Here is a 17,815-nt window from a genome sequence, read left to right on the forward strand (position 1 = left end):
TTTGTCAGATGAGTTATATGATAACCTAATAAGTGCATATAGAATTTAAGAAAGGGAGAAATGTTTTGGTGGCATATAGGAATATATTTTTATCATTTATCCAAACATTATTAGGAATCTTCTCCCCTACTCTTTTCTGTTTGGGGGATTTTCACATACTAATTTTTCACTATTTAAATCCTTATGGGTTTTTTTTGCCAAAGGACTTAAAATTTTAAATTATTTAGTGACTAAAGCAATGTATATTCAAGCAAGAGGAACTCAAGAATAAAATATGGATTAAATGACTTGTAAATTTTGTTACAGATTAAAGCCAAAACTGAATTATTGCTATCAGCAGAAGCAGCAAAAACTGCTCAAAGAGCAGATCTTCAAAACCATTTGGACACAGCCCAAAATGCATTACAAGACAAACAACAGGTAGGGGAACCTGGTGCAGTTCAAACCATAACCTAATGTTCTGATAGATAAATTAATTGCAAACATATATAAAGATAATAGTTTTATATAATGTTGTGATTGACTTGCTTATTCCCCTTAATTTCTTCCGGAGTTCAGAACCAGTTGGAGTGGCAGATGCAGGAGTCAGATAGATGAAGATAAAAACATCATTGTTGTTTCTGATAAGCTCACCTGGAGTACAACTGTGGTTGGGCTTCTTAATATTGTATTTCTCCCCTAGTCTAGAACTTAGTATGGAGCTGAAATATTCATTCCTAATTGTTGAGTTGTTGCTTCATTCGATCAAGTGACAATGACTGGGAAAGAGAGGGAGGCTTGCCCACACGTTTTTAGTAGACAATCTGGTCCATAAATCAGATATACTTATCACTTGGAGTCAGAAAAGAGCAACGTGTATTCCATCTCAATAATAAAAGCTACTCTCCTTTCTTGGGAGTAGGAGTCAGTGGACCTGGAGGGAATATAGAAGTTACCTTTTTAATACTTCTGATAAAGTAAAAGCTTCCTTCTTAGGGTCACGATAAAAATGCTGGTAGGTCATTCTTTCTTTTTACCAGGTAGACATTTTTAAAATTTATATTTTATTTGAGAAGTAATACTAGTTGTTGATTCAGTTTTTAAAAACAATGTAGTAGTATATCAAATTGACAAAACAAAACTGTTTTCTATATTTACTCTAAACTGCAATCCTTAAAAGGAATGTTTACTATTAAATTTGGTATGTAAGTTTCTACAAATACAAGAAGATTGAAATCATATCAAGCATCTTCTTGGATCACAATACCATGAAACTAGAAATCAACCACTATAAAAAACCCCCAAAATATTCAGTCACATGGAAGCTAAATAGCATGCTATTAAACAATGAATGGGTTACCAATGAGAGCAAGGAAGAAATCAAACACTGCACGGAAAAAAACGAAAATGACCAGACAACAACCTAAAATCTATGGTACACAGTGGAAGCAGTCCTGAAACGAAAACTCATAGCATTACAGGCCTATCTCAAAAAACAAGAAAAAGATTAATGAACCATCTAACACAACAACTAAAAGAACTAGAACGAGAACAGCAAGAAAAGCCCTGAGGAAGTAAAAGGAAGAAAATAATAAAGATCAGAGCAGAAATTAATGACATAGAAACTAAAAAAACAATACAAAAAATCAATGAAACCAAGAGCTGGTTCTTTGAAAAGATAAAATCTGATTGATGCACCTTTAGCCAGACTTATCAAGAAACAAAGAGAGAGGACCCAAATAAATAAAACCAGAAATGAAAGAGGTGATATAACAACTGACCCAACAGAAATATAAAGGATCATAAGAAAATACTATGAGCAACTATATGCCAATAAACTGGACAACATGGGTGAAATGGACAAATTCCTAGAAGCATACAACCTTCCAAAGCTAAATCAAGAAGAGGCAGAAAACCTGAATAGGCTGATAACAACTAATGAAATTGAAGCAGTAATAAAAAAAACCTTCCAGCAAACAAAAGTCCTGGACCAGATGGATTTACAGGCAAGTTTTACCAAACATTCAAAGGAGAATTAACACCCATTCAAACTATTCCAGAAAATTCAAGAGGAGGGAAAACTCCCAAACTCTTTTTATGAGGTCAGCATCATCCTAATCCCAAAACCAAATAAAGACACTACAAAGAAAGAAAATTACAGGCCAATATCCCTAATGGACATAGATGCTAAAATCCTCAACAAAATACTAGCAAACCAGATCCAGCAATACATTAAAAAGATCATACACCATGACCAAGTGGGATTTATTCCAGGGATGCAAGGCTGGTACAACATCCACAAATCAATAAGTGTGATGCATCACATTAACAAAACAAAGGACAAAAATCATATGATCATGTCAATAGATGCAGAAAAAGCATTCGCCAAATACAGCATCCATTTCTGATAAAAACTCTCAGCAAAGTGGGAATAGAGGGATCATAACTCAACATAATAAAGGCCATATATGACAGACCTACAGCCAACATCATACACAATGGGCAAAAACTAAAACCATTTCCATTACAAACAGGAACAAGACAGGGATGTCCACTTTCACCACTCTTATTCAACATAGTACTGGAAGTCCTCGACACAGCCATCAGACAGGAAGAAGACATAAAAGGTATCCAAATTGGAAAGGAGGAAGTAAAACTGTCATTATTTGCAGATGACATGATACTGTACATAGAAAAACCTAAAGACTCCATCAAAGTACTACTAGATTTGATAAACGAATTTGGCAAGGTAGCTGGATACAAAACATCTGGAAATCAATGGCATTCTTATACACCAACAATGAACTTTCAGAGAGAGAAACTAAAAAAAAAATACCATTTACCGTTGCAACTAAAAGAATAAGATACCTAGGTATAAACTTAACCAAGAATGTAAAAGACCTGTACTCAGAAAACTATGGGACACTGAAAAAATAAATAGAGGAAGATATAAACAAGTGGAAGAATATACTATGCCCATGGATTGGAAGAATTAATATTATTAAAATGTCCATACTACCCAAAGCAATTTATAAATTCAATGCAATTCCTATTAAAATACCAACGGCATATTTCACAGACCTAGAACAAACATTTCAAAAATTTATATGGAACCAAAAAAGACCCCGAATGGCTGCAGCCATCTTGAGAAAAAAGAACAGAGTGGGAGGGATCACGTTGCCGGACATCAAACTGTACTACAAAGCCATTGTAATCAAAACAGCCTGGTATTGGTACAACAACAGACATATAGATCGATGGAACAGAACAGAGTCCCCAGAAATAGACCCACACCATTATGGTCAGTTAATATTTGACAAAGGAGGCAAGAGCATACATTGGAGTAAAGACAGTCTCTTTAATAAGTGGTGCTGGGAAGATTGGACAGCTACATGCAAAAAAATGAAACTAGAGCACCAACTTTCACCATACACAAAAATAAACTCAAAATGGATAAAAGACTTAAACGTAAGTCATCGAACCATAAAAATCCTGGAAGAAAACATAGTAAAGTCACAGACATCCCACGTAGTGGACTTTTCACTGATACATCTCCTAGGGCAAGAAAAACAAAAGAAAAAGTAAACATATGGGACTACATCAAACTAAAAAGCTTTTGCATAGCAAAAAAAAACAGCCTCAAAATACAAAGGAACCCCACGGTCTGGGAAAACATATTTGCCAAGGATGTATCTGATAAGGGGCTAATTTCCAAAGTGTACAAAGAACTCATACTACTCAGCAAGAGGAAGACAAACAATCCAATTAAGAAATGGGCAAAAGACCTGAATAGACACTTCTGCAAAGAGGACATACAGATGGTTAAGAGACATATGAGAAAATGCTCAACGTCACTAATCATCAGAGAGATGCAAATTAAAACCACAATGAAGTATCACTTCACACCTGTCAGAATGACCACCATCAACAAATCAACAAAGGACTCCTGCTGGTGAGGATGTGGAGAAAGGGGAACCCTAGTACGCTGCTGGTGGGAATGCAGCCACTATGGAAAACAGTATGGAGGTCCCTCAAAAAATTAAAAATGGAGCTGCCTTTTGACCCAGTGATCCCACTTCTAGGAATACATCCTAAGAATCCTGAAACACTAATCAGAAAGAATATATGCACCCCTATGTTCATAGCAGCACAATTTACAATAGCTAAGATCTGGAAACAGCCCAAGTGCCCATCAGTAGATGAGTGGATAAAAAAGCTGTGGGACATTTACACCATGGAATACTATGCAGCTATAAAGAAGAAGGATCTCGTACCATTTGGGACAGTATGGATGGACCTGTAGAATATTATGCTAAGTGAAATAAGCCAGGCAGAGAAAGACAAACATCACATGATCTCGCTTATATGTGGAATCTAAAGAACTTAATAAACTGATGAACAGAATAGATTCACTGACATGGAAGCATAGATGAGACTGGTGAATGTCAGAGGGAGGGAGGAGGGCGGGTGGGTGGAAGGGGAGAGAGTAACCAAAGAATTTATATGCATATATGCACAACCCAAGGACATGGACAATGGTGGGGAGAGGGACTGGGGAGGGAGGTGGGACGGGGTGGAATGGGTTATTGGGGAGATAAAGGGACCTTTGTAATATTTTAAATAAAAATATTCAGATATAGATAAAAAAAAATTGGTATGTATCCTTCCAAACTTCTATAAGCATCAAATACACACATAAACACACACACAGACAGATATTTTTCTTTTATGAACATAGAATCACTATATGTGTTATTCTGCAACTTGCTTTTTATTTACATTTTGCTAAACACATCTGGAAAGTAATTTCTAAGCACAAAATCAGTGTCTGGAAAAAGTAGTTACTAGAATATCCACATAAAAGTTTAAAATTTATCCCCCAAAAATATTAGTAACAGAATTCTGAAGCCAGTAGCAAAAGAATAGCAAATATTCAAGTTATTTTATTTTATTTTATTTTATTTTAATTTTATTTTTTTAGATATATCTTTATTGATTTCAGAGAGAGGAAAGGAGAGGGAGAGAGAGAGACAGAAACATCAATGACAAGAGGGTCATTGATCGGCTGTCTCCTGCATGCCCCTGATTGGGGATCGAGCCCGCAACACGGGCATGTGCCCTGACCCGGAATCGAACCCTGATCGCCTGGATCCTAGGTCGATGCTCAACCGCTGAGCCACACCTGGCCGGGCAATATTCAAGTTTATTAAGAATTAGTTGCAAATTAAGACAACAATGGAATATGCCCTTAATGAGGTAAAATATGTGTGTCTGTTTAATTAACACTCGAAGGATTGGAAATGGTGAAGTAGAACAAGCCACTTTCATACATTGCTAGTGTGTTATATATATTAGCTTAATCTTTTGATGGTGGTAGGAGAGGCTGTTTGGCAGTCTAGTTCAAGAACTTTCAAGGATTCTATTTCCTTGAAATAGAATCTATTTTCTGACTCCAAATGATGAGTATATCACTTCTAAGAATATATTTCAAGAATTTTTTGTTTATTTTAGTTCACTTTTAGTCCTTTATTTTAAGGGAATAATCATAGCTTTAAAGGATGCTGTTTGTATCTCTGTTAATAAATGCAGAGAGTTTAGTGGCAATCTGGAAATCTAAAATAGGATATTTGGATAAAAAATGGCCTATATCATTAAAATGGAAATTTATGCAGTCAAGTATAATGATATTTTAGAAAATGTCATTTTCATGATGCATTGTTATGTAACAACAAAGGCTGTTACAGTAAAACTATGTAAAGTGAGATCCTGTTTTTATTTTAAAAGTACAAATCAAAAAATAGAAGCTAATGTACAGAAAAGACTGAAAGAGAAGTTTTCAAAACATTTATTGTGATTATCTGTGGGTGGTGGATTTACTAGTAATTTTTATTTTGTTCTTTCTGTGTAACTAGATATCCCAAATGAATTGAACAAGTATCACAGATGTAATCATTTATTTTTTAAATGTTATTTTGGAAAATGGTTTCTTGAACATTGAAAACATTTACTTATAAAAGCATTATTTTATTATTAGGTTGTTTATTATTCTTTTGTATTTTTTTGGCTTCCTAGAAAAAGTTATTGAACTGTTACACATATAAACTTAATATCTCAGAATATGCACAAGTTCATTTCATGTCCTTTATACTGTGGATAAATTTTAACCACTGAATTATCTTTAGACTTACCTGTGATCTTACTCCAAATAGTTTCTTAAATGAAATTAGAGTTTTAATTTTACTCTGACCAAACATTTGGTCACTACAATAAAGTAAACCTTACCAAAGTTATCTTTACTTGTATTTCTCTATAGGAGTTAAATAAGATCACTGCTCAGTTGGATCAGGTCACTACAAAGTTTCAGGAGAAGCAAGAACATTGCAGTCAGCTGGAAAGTCATCTGAGAGAATATAAAGAGAAACACCTGTCTTTAGAACAGAAAACTGAAGAATTAGAAGGTCAAATTAAGGTTTGTATTTAGAGAAATTGAATTTAGCCATATTTTTCACAGCTGTAGCAATGGAAACTGATGACCTGGATGGAATAAAAGACACTACGTTTGCAAAAAAAGAGGAAGTTGTGATATAAAAATTTTAAAAAGTACTTGTAATTATTTTTGTATTAATTTAGAATTCTGCCTTTACTTCTGATTTCTTCATTAGTGGGTGGCTTTTACAAATAACAGTTAATGTTTATACTGGTTTCATTGTAATGTGTAACTAGTATTTCAATGAGACAGTCAACCAGGGATCTACTTTATAATTAGAAGGAACTTATTATTTTGTTGTTGTGAAGTCTCTTTTGTTCTATCGTTTCCATTTCCTTACCTCCTTATTCTAATATAATATTGAAGATATAGTAGACTTCTTCCTTTTTTAAACTTTACATTTATACCCTTTGGATTTTATTTCTAATTTGATAATACATTTATTCTATGGTACTCTGCTTCTTACTTTAACACAACTCCCAGCAAAAGTGTTGATTTACTAAAAAGATTAAATTAAAAGACACATTAGAGAAGGAATTGACCTGAGTCCTTTGTTTTTTAATTGGAACTATCAGTGAAACAAAAATTTCTCAAGTATATAAATATATATATCTCTGTGTGTGTGTGTGTGTGTGTATATATATATATATATATATATATATATATATATATATAGCCACAGCAATATAACACGGAAAAAGAATTACATTTACAATTGTGTTTATGGGTTCCTTTTTCTTTTCTTTATGGCCAGTGGTAATAGTAATGACAAATTTATGTAATGGGTGAAAAGAACAGAAAAAACTACTTTACTGTAAAGTGGCTAATGAGAATTCTATTTGGGTATCTTTTAAAAATAGTTTTTAAGACCCAATAGTGTCTTTTGTATTTATCAGGTCTTTAACATTTTGTACTTATTATTTTATAAAGTATTCCACATGTTTTATATCAATATATTATAGAATTGATGTTAATTACATCAAATATCCAATAAAAGTGTCGAATAAGAGCCACAGGTACCTAGATTAATTTATAAAATAGAGTGCAAAATTATTACAACTATATAAGAAAATGCACTGCTTATAGATATTCAACCAATATACTTAGCTCAATTTTGAAAATTTGTAAAAATATTCTCAATTATATGTATATGTATGAGACAGAAACTACACTATGAAGAACAATTTCTAGACCAAGAGATTAAAGAAGCAAAATCATGAATTTAATTGGCTCTATATTTAGGGTCAGTATATGTTAATGAGAAGGATGACATGACAGCTTCATTTTAGTTTTGAATATAATTACATCAGTGTTAACTATGAATAAAGAGGATAATATATATATATTTATTTAAAATTTTTTATTGATTTTAAAGAGGGAGGGAGGGAGGGGGAGAGAGAGAGAGAGAGAGAGAGAAAGAGAGAGAGAGAGAAAGATCCATGTGAGAGAGTAACATTAATCCGCTGCCTCCTGAAAGCCCCCTACTGGGGATGGAGCCTGTAACCCGGGCATGTTCCTTCATCTGGAATCAAACCAGTCACCTTTTGGTGCATGGAATAATGTTCCAGCCAACTGAGCCACACCAACCAGGGCAAGGATAATATATTTTAAGTGGGCCCCTTTGTGAACTTTTAACTTATTTTTTCATATTTGAATGAATAATTTTTACTCATTATAATTATTCTAAGTTTATTTTTTATTCAGATCATTTTAAAAAGTAAAAACTTAGTGACTGTTGTGTTTTAAGCCTGCTGCTAGCTCCTCTGGAAGATTTCAAGATAAATGGCTCCTTTACACAGTAATGGCTTTAGAATGTATTTTTTATTTAAATAAGTATTTTATGGCTGTTTTTGTGTGTTATGTCAACACCAATTTGAGTATAAAACAAAAATGTTATAATATTTAAAATAATTTTTGACATTAAAATGGTTACTGTGTTATATTTTTTCCATAGAAACTAGAAGCTGATACTCTTGAAGTTAAAGCAAGCAAGGAGCAAGCTTTGCAGGATCTACAACAGCAAAGACAGTTGAACACAGATTTAGAGCTTAGAGTTACAGAATTGACTAAGCAACTAGAAATGGAGAAAGAAATGTAAGCTTAACTACTTATAATTTAAGGATTAAAATTTAATTTTGTTATCACTGTGCTTAAAGATTTAGTAAATGTTTCTTTGTGTTGATTCTATAAACAGCTAATATTAATGTGAATAAAAAAATAAAGCCATCATAATATGGTTAAATTTACCTTCACTAGAAAGGACTGAAAATTTGAGTTATCTAGTCTTTTTTCAACAGTAATGTGGTACTCATTTCTGTGGGTTAAAGCAATTATTTTGAGTTGTTTGTCAATTTGCAAAAATTAATGTAAATGAACAAACAGGCGTGTTTAGATATAATCACCCAAAAACAGTCAGGCTTCTGCTTTGAGGTACTGTACCAAGTAGGGAATAGAGATACTTTATATATAAGAAATGGTCTGTTTTAGCCTTATGATGCATTTTGGCAGATTATGTTTATGAGCACATTTTTAAGCCTTTTTTTCTAGTAGCTTTGCTTGATATTTTTTGGTGTTATCTTTAAATGAACAGAAGTTTTAATTTTTGTTTAAATTTAATTTGTCATTTTTTTTCTTTTATGTTTAGTGTTTTGTGTTCTTTTAAAGAAATCTTTGCCTATTCCCAGAGTTTATGAAGAATTCTCTTATGTTTTCTTCTAGAAGGATTTATAGTTTTAGTTTTTACATTTAGGTCTAGGATTTACCTTGAATTTATTTTCGTGTGAGGTCTAAGGGGTCCAGGATCACCTTTTCCTCCCTACATTAAGTTGTTATAGTAACAGTTATTGATAAAACATTTTCTCTCCCATTGAATGGCCTTGGTACCTTTGTCAAAAATGATTTACTGGATATATGTAGGTCTCTTTGTGGACTCTATACTATGTCATTGGTCTGCAGTCTATATATGGCATCCTGACACCAGTACAATCGTATGTTGATTTTTTTGTAGCTTTGTGGTAGATTTTAATATCAGGTTGTATTAGTCCTCCAACTTAAATTTTTAAGATTTTCTTGACTCCTCTAAATTTATTGCTTTTCCATATAAATTTTAGTATTAACTTATCCATTTCTACAAATAAAATTATTGGGTTTTTATTAGAATTTGCAATGAATCTGTAGATCAGTTTGGGAAGAATTAACATTTTAACTTTATTGAATCTTCTAATCCATGAACCTGGTATATCTTTATCTATCTATTTAGGCCTTCTTTAATTTCTCTGGGCAACATTTTGTTTTTTTTTAAACAGGGATTTTACATATCTTTTGTTAAATTTATTTCTAATATTTTATGTTTTCCAATGCTATTTTAAATGGAATTGTTTTTTAAATTTAATTTTCTGATTACTTGTGAATAGTATAAAAATATAATTGAGCTTTATATAATGACTTTGTACCCTTTAACCTTGTTAAATTCAGTTTCTTGTTTTAATACTTGTTTTTTAGATTCCTTAGAATTTTCTAAGTGGACAATCATGTTATCAGCTTTACTTCTTTTTTTCAATCTGCAGACCTTTTATGCCTTTTTCTTGACTTATTGCTGGATGACACCTCCAGTAAAATTTTGAATGTAAATAGTAATAGTGGGCATCCTTGCATTATTCCCAGTCTTAGGCAGGAAAATTAAATAAATTATCATCAACTTAGAGGTTAGCTATAGGTTTTTCCTAGATTCCTTTATCAAATTAAAATCATTCTCTTTTATACTAGTTTTGAGAAAATTTTCATTGCCCTGGCTTGTTTTGCTCAGTGGTTAGAGCATCAGCCCATGGACTGAAGGGTTCCAGGTTCAGGTCTGGCCAAGGGCACGTACCTCCGTTGCAGGCTTGATCTCCAGCCTCAGGGATCAATATATTTTAAAATGTATCCTTATTGACTTCAGAGAAAGGAAGGAAGAAGGAGAGAGAGAGATAGAAACATCAATGATGAGAGAGTCATTGATTGGCTGCGTCATGCACAACCCCCAATGGGGATCCAGTCCATAACCTGGGCACGTGCCCTGACTGGGAATCTAATGGAAATCTCCTGGATCATAGGTAATGCTCAACTGCTGAGCCATACCTGCCGGGCTTTTTCTGCATTTTTGATACGGTTATTCTTCTTTATTCTGTTAATATGGTGAATTAAATTGATTGATTTAAAAATTTTAAACCAACCTTGCTTTCCTGGGATAATTGTCACTTGATTATCCTGTTATTTATATATATTTATATATATATAAATTTATATATATTTATATTTATATATTTATATATATATATGTATTTAACTTGATAATACTTTATTTAGAATTTTCCATGCATTCATGATGGTTATTGATCTGTAATTTTTTTTAATGTCATCGTCAAGGTTTTGAAATCATGGTTATATTAGTCTTAAAAAAGAAATTGATAGTATTTCTTCCTCTGCTTTCTGAAAGAGTTTGTATGAGATGGATATTATTTATTTATTAAATGTTTGAGTGAATTCACCAATGAACCAAATCGCCTGAAGTTTTCTTTCTAGGTTGCTTCTTAATTTGGGATTCAGTTTATTTTATAGATACAGGAATATTTTTAATTTTTAATGTATTTCTTGAATCAGTTTTGGTAATTAATGTTTTTCAAGGAATTTGTACATTTCATATAAACATCAAATTTTTTGATACACTACTGTTCTTAATACAACATGGGTCAAAAGTAGGTGTACAGTTGTGAGTCCTCGAAACATAGTTTATTCTTGTATTATTTATTATGCTATTTTTCATACAAACAAATGTAAACCTACTTTTGCCCCACCCTGTATTATACTTTTTTAAGGTCTTATAGGATCTGTAGTGATATCTCATTATTTTTAATAGTGGTAATTTGTGTTCTCTTTTTCTCTTGGTCAATCTAATTAGAGATTTATCAGTTTTATTAAAAAAAACTTTTGATTTGGTTTTGTCAATTTTCTGTTTCATTTATTTCTCCTCCTGTGTTTAGTATTTTCGTCCATAGACTTTGGGTTTGGTTTGCTCTTCTTTTTATAGCTTCTTAACGTGAAAGCTTTCCTGTGGCTGTCTACATTTTTTAGTCTTTTTTCAGCTCCTCAGCCCCTTTGCATTTTGTCAATGATAGTTGTCAGATGTCTGTAGATAGTAGTTATGTGTCTTATTCTAATAAAATCAGTATAGTATGAGCTTTTCAACACGTGGAATAAATTATCTTGATAAAGATTATCCTTTTTCTCATTTGCATTAAGTGTTCAATGGGTTCATGACAGACCTAAGTGTAAGGGTGGTTAGTTTAGAAGATACTGAAATCCTGAAAGATTAATTGGTAAATGAAATTTCAAATGTCTTTGGTGGAAGAGGGAGTATATGTCTCTGGCCACATGCCATATAGCCATAAAAGTACTGAACTGAGACATCTTTCTTAGTCCTAAGGTAGAATTAGTCTCTTGCTTGGCTCATCCTTGATGTTGATGGTTTGATTGGGTTTTACTGTGAGATCTTCAGTAGACACATAACTCATCAGACTTTTGATGGATAAAAATTGGTTTCACCCCATTCATTTGAATGCCTTCATAGGATGGCTATGACTAGTCACACTTCAGTAGTCTTTGTCTCTAAATGCTAAATAGGCCACTCCCACTGAGTCAACAGACTTCATCTGAGTCAAGGGGATTAGGGTACTTGACTCTCAGTAAAAAAGTTGGAGGCTGAAAGCCTGGGAAAAGGACCCATCAGAGAAATTAAATAAACACATCAGAGTTAATGATAATTAAGTTATTTCACACCTTCATGGTTTCATTCTTGTTTTGGAAGTGATGATGAAAAATTTCTTGTTCTCACATCTAGTAAATTTGGTCCTGATACTTTGAGGATGTAGAGCTAAATTTTGTGTCTCAAATGGCATTTCTTCTCACTGTTAGCATCATAGTTTCTAAGGCCTATGTATTTGGGGAGCACATCTGATCCTTTATATTATCAACTGAGTGGATGGTTCATTACCTCTGGAACTCAGTCATCGGTTCATGAAGATCACTTCTGTGCTGGTTCTTGTTCTCTTTCCCAAGGCCCCTTTTGGCTTTTGGTTCTTTTTATTTCTAATGAACTCAGTGGAAATGGGCCCGTTTCCACTCTGTGTTCTATTCTCATGGTTCAGAACTCACTCAGAGGCTTCCATATCATATTGGAATAGGAAAACCTTTTAGTACTAAGGTCTTTTTTGCCTATATACTTTATGCAAACATTTCTTATGTGTAGAGTACTAGAAATGGAGGGCTGGGTAAACATATTGGGGGTTTCACTAAACCTCACCCCTGATCTGAGGGCTCATCCCCAAAACAGGGTACAGGGCTCCCCTTTCTCAAGGCCCATTAGCATCTATGCATTCAACTCTTTCTCTTCAACTCACATTGTATAGTGCATTTTCATTACTGTAGAGTTTAATGTATTTTCTAATATCCTTTGTGATTTCTTCTTTGATGTGTGGGTGACTTAGAAATACGTATGTTGTTTATTTTCCAGCTATTTGGGGCTCTTATAGATATCTTATGTTATTGATTTCTAATATTCTATAAAATTAGACTTTTCAGACTGTCTTATTTATGGCTTGGTGTATGTTTTATCTTGATTAATTTTTCATGTGCACATATGTGTGCTCTTTGTTTTGGGGTAAAGTGTTCTATAAGTATTGATTAGGTCAAGGTGATTGATAATGTTCTAATCTTCTATAATCTTGCCAGTTTTTTCCTTTGGCTATTCTATCATTTTCTGAGAAAAGAGTGTTAAAGTTTCCACCTATGATTGTGGATTTATTTATTGCTTCCTTTAGGAACTTTTTAAAAAATAAACAGTTTTACAGTGATTATGCAACTTTTTATTTCTGTTTACCTTCTTTGTTTAACATAATCTTATGATTTTATAATAATTATTTACGGAAAAGTTAAGTAGCATAGTAAATAAATATCTCAACTCCTAATTTTACAGTTGCTTGACCAAGATTTTAACTATATTTAAATGGTAAAATAATATTAGTATAATGACTTTTCTACTTAGACCTTTAAAAATCAGTGAGGTACAATATCCTATGAGTATACTTAACTTCATCTTTTCTAGCTATTTTTTAAAAAGTAAAAGTAAGTTTCTGGGTCTGAAAGTAAAAATTCAAGGTTCTGATATTGTATTAATATCCAACTTCAAATATGTGGCTGGTACATCTTTTAACAACCTCTCTTTAACATATTATTGAATTTATAATGATTACAAAATACATTGGAAATAGTATGCATTCAAGAAATATTATTGCTTTGCATTTGGTTTTATTTTCACTTTTAAAAATGGTTGATATTATGTGTTTTTGGTGCATAATATATATAATTTCATTTCTTTTAAGAAAATAGTAAAAGTCTTTAATTTTCCTAAAGCTGTGCCTATATTTCCTCATGATTTTGTAGTTTATTCATTCAGGGGTAGAAAGCTTATGTTAAGGGACAAATGATAACAAATCTCCTGTATAATCTGATAAACTCTAGGATTAAAGTAAATTATTTGTTTTTCCTCTTTGTTTGAAAGGAAATATTTCTTTTGTTTTTAAATTTTTTTTTTCTGGATTAATGCATTTTATGTTTTCAAGGAAAGAGGCAAAGTTCTCTATGTGCTTTGGGGATAACACAATAAATAGGTTCTTTAAGGTACATGGGAAAACTTTCCTGGCTATTGTAGACTAGAGGGTCTGTTACATGCAATTTGGGGAGGGATCCATTGTGGTGAATAAGACTGAAGTAAGTTAGTAGGCTTAGATGGTCTTGGCTTTACCACTAACTTATTTGACTTGAGGAAAATCGTCATCTGTTAAATGATCACATTATATGTTTTTAGGCATTTTTTGGTTGTATGGTTTTATGACATTTGTTTTCTTTACTTCTTAACTACACAAGGAAAATTTTAAACTCAATAATAATTTATTAATTTTGAATGGTACATTAGGGATGGTAAAATATGCATTTTTTTAAAAAAAAATTGTTTCTTGACTCTTTAGAGTATCCCATACAAAGTTGGACCTACAGAAAAAATCTGAAGCCCTTGAAAATATTAAGCAAATGCTTACCAAGCAAGAGGAAGAAAAAATAATTCTTAAAAAAGAAATTGAAAATTTAAGTCAAGATGCAAAGGTGCAGCACAAGGAATTGAATAACAAAATTCAAACAGCAGTAACAGAACTACAAAAAGTGAAGATGGAAAAAGAAACTCTAATGGCAGAGCTTTCTGCATCGAGAGAGAAATTATCAAAAGTTTCTGATTCTTTGAAGAACTCCAAAAGTGAATATGAAAAGGAAAACCAGAAAGGAAAGGCTGCTATATTAGATTTGGTTAGTTGTTTACATTTACTTTCTTAGGTAGAAGTGATTTTTAATTAAAATGTACTGATTTTTCTACTTAATGCACTGTTGGCTTTTATCCTACATTTAAATGATTTAAATAATTCTTATGAAGAAAGGAATTGGGACTGCTTAACCTGAGAAAAGATATTGGCATGTACGTGTGTAATTTTTCAAAGACCCAGGGAATTTTCCGTTGAATATACAATCTTACTCTATTGCTAGTGTGATGCGAGATTTGGGAGAGATTATAGCAGGTTTGTCCTCAGGGACGTTTCCACAGAGAATATAGCTACTAATTGAAACATTATTCACATATCAGCAAAAGAAAAAAGACAAGAAAGATCTTGACTCTCTAATTCTGGTACTATAAACTTTCTAATATTTATTGAATATTCTAAAACTCTGGATAATACCATGTCTTAGAGATACCATAAGACCTATTTAAAATACAGAGAAAAAAGTATCACAGTCTTAGGAAATACTTAAAGCGGAATGTATCCTCAGAAATATTTTAACACAGAATAACAGAGTAACAGTGAAAGTAAAATCCTTTTGTTCTCAATATAAAGGTCAGTGAAAGTGTTTAGTAGTATAAAAACATATGATATTAATATGTTACCTTTATGTTTCTTTCTCTTTAGTAAAAACATCTTTTATTTGTACATCTTCCCTCTTAAGTTGTGATTATTTTTTATTTATTGTTTTAATACTTTCTGTTCAATTTCTTGCTTCCACTTTTTTGAAGCCCATTCTACTTTTAAAATTGCATGACAAGCTAATTAATTATAATTAATTTTGAGATATAAAGCATTCTAAAATATTGTCTAAGTAATATGTAAAATATTTATTGTGATGGTTGATGATAGAAACTCTTAGACTTTTCCTGTCTCTCTCCCTTTACTGCTATAATATTTGCTTGTTTTTATCATTGAAATGGAAGATTCTATTCCATCTTAAGCCATGAATGATTCTAGTTTATTTCCTTTTGTGGACCTTACTTAGCTTATAAACCAAACTTCTTAAACTTACTACAAATATTTTCTGCATAATGTAGTTTCCACTTTTTTAGGAAAAAACTTGCAAAGAATTGAAGCATCAATTTCAAGTACAGATGGAAAGCACACTTAAGGAACAGAATGAACTGAAAAAGTCACTTGAAAAAGAGAAGGAGGTAAGAGTTTCCTTTTTTATAACACAAAATATGTAAAGCATAAAAGGCCTTTATATTTTAAAAATATTTTCACACTGATGTTTAAATCAAAGGAAGGTTTATTTCTCTGAAATATAATGAATTCATATATACATAGTTTAAAACTATAATTTATGTTCTACCTATTACTAAAAATATTTAAACTAGTTTATAAGGCCCAAAATTAAAGATTATAATTAATAAAGATGGAAAATTGAGTCAACTAGCTATTTGATAATCTAAATTAAGGAAGATTATTATGGTTGGAAAAAATCTTGACATAGAAATGACATTTAAAAATGTATATATATATTTTATTGCCTTTTAGAGGGAGAGGAAGGGAGAGGGATAGAGAGAGAGAAACATCAATGAGAGAGAAACATCATGGATCAGCTGCCTCCTGCATGCCCCCTAGAGGGGATCCAGCCTGTGGATCCTACTGGGGATGCAACCCAAGCCTGTGCCCTGACTAGAATCAAACCAGTGACCTCTTGGTTCATGGGTCAATGCTCATCCACTGACCCACACCAGTGGGGCCATAGAAATGACTTTTTAAGGGCTCTTTATTTCATGGACATTTATATTGGTATATTTGGTAATAGTTGAATAACAATTGAGGGTTTTTTTCTGTGGTTAATGTTTCTATTGCTCTCTATCAAAAACAAACAAGCAAATGAATAAATAAATGATTATAATGTATAATTGTAATTATCTGAAGACATACCTCTAGCAACTAGAGTTCAGGCATGTAGCTTTCTAGAGATCTGACTTGATAAAGCAGCAAAACCTACTCCTGACAAGTCTTTAATATGAAATTATGGTGACTTAGTGCCCATCCAGATTGTCCAGAAGTGTTTACTGGCTATGCCATTTATTAGCTATGCTGTCTTGCTTTGTTTTAGATTACTTAATCTCTCTGTGTTCTGGTTTCCTCAGCAGTACAATGTGGCTAACAATAGAATCTATGCCGTAGGATTATTGTGAAAAATAAATGGGTTAATATATTTTAACATGCTTAGAACACTGACTATAACAAAATAAATGTTCAGTGTTAGCTATTCTTTTATAACTGGTTATCATAGCATAATCATCATTATTGTTATATTACCTGACTCCTATTTTACACAAAAATATTTCCTTTTGTGTTAGAAATAGTTCAAGCATCTGTATGTAGTACTGAACCTTTTAAAAAAGTAACCTTAAATATGGTCAAATGCTCAAATTAGGTTTTTATTGAAATAATCATAAAACATGAAAACATGATTTAGGCTGGAAGGGTAGGAGATAGTGGTAGTTCACTTTGGCCACAGAGGAACCTCAGTATGACTTCTGTATATCTGTCTTTGAACAGAAATATATGCTTTTAGACTGTAAAAACAAGGTAGTAGCAAAATATGTCCTATTTCTCTAAATGAGTAAACTATTGTGTAGTGTAGTTTAGTGTCATCAGACAGATACTAGACATATTTCCCAAAAGCAATTTTAGTTTTTGTCATAGTTAGTATGGAGTTATTCTTTCTGATTAACCATGGGCAGCAGGCTCAGTTAGCATTTTGAGAATATTCTAGAAAAACAGTCGATGTTCTAGCAATCTAAAGATTGATGTTGCTATTCTTATTTTCTATGACACAAGGGAAGACTAGTCTAGTTCATTTACAAGCTCTATCCAAATACATGATCAAAATTTAAAAGGTACTTAGGATTAAACAAATATGAAAGATTAATGCGGTGTGTCATCTAATAGTGAATAGTGTCAG

General features: G+C 32.2%; 1 protein-coding gene across 2 annotated transcripts in view; it reads left to right on the top strand.

The window, feature by feature from the left end:
• The window catches only part of EEA1 (early endosome antigen 1), a 131,770-nt gene that overhangs the window by 94,266 nt on the left and 19,689 nt on the right, over positions 1–17,815 (top strand). For both annotated transcript variants that reach the window (XM_087814497.1, XM_087814498.1), the window contains 5 exons: positions 307–420; positions 6,293–6,448; positions 8,421–8,560; positions 14,527–14,857; positions 15,939–16,040. In XM_087814497.1, coding sequence (XP_087670623.1) covers positions 307–420; positions 6,293–6,448; positions 8,421–8,560; positions 14,527–14,857; positions 15,939–16,040 — 843 coding nt within the window. The remainder of the gene's footprint in view (positions 1–306; positions 421–6,292; positions 6,449–8,420; positions 8,561–14,526; positions 14,858–15,938; positions 16,041–17,815) is intronic.

The sequence above is a fragment of the Miniopterus natalensis genome, chromosome 2 (assembly GCF_054644295.1).
Source record: "Miniopterus natalensis isolate mMinNat1 chromosome 2, mMinNat1.hap1, whole genome shotgun sequence".
Lineage (NCBI taxonomy): Eukaryota > Metazoa > Chordata > Mammalia > Chiroptera > Miniopteridae > Miniopterus > Miniopterus natalensis.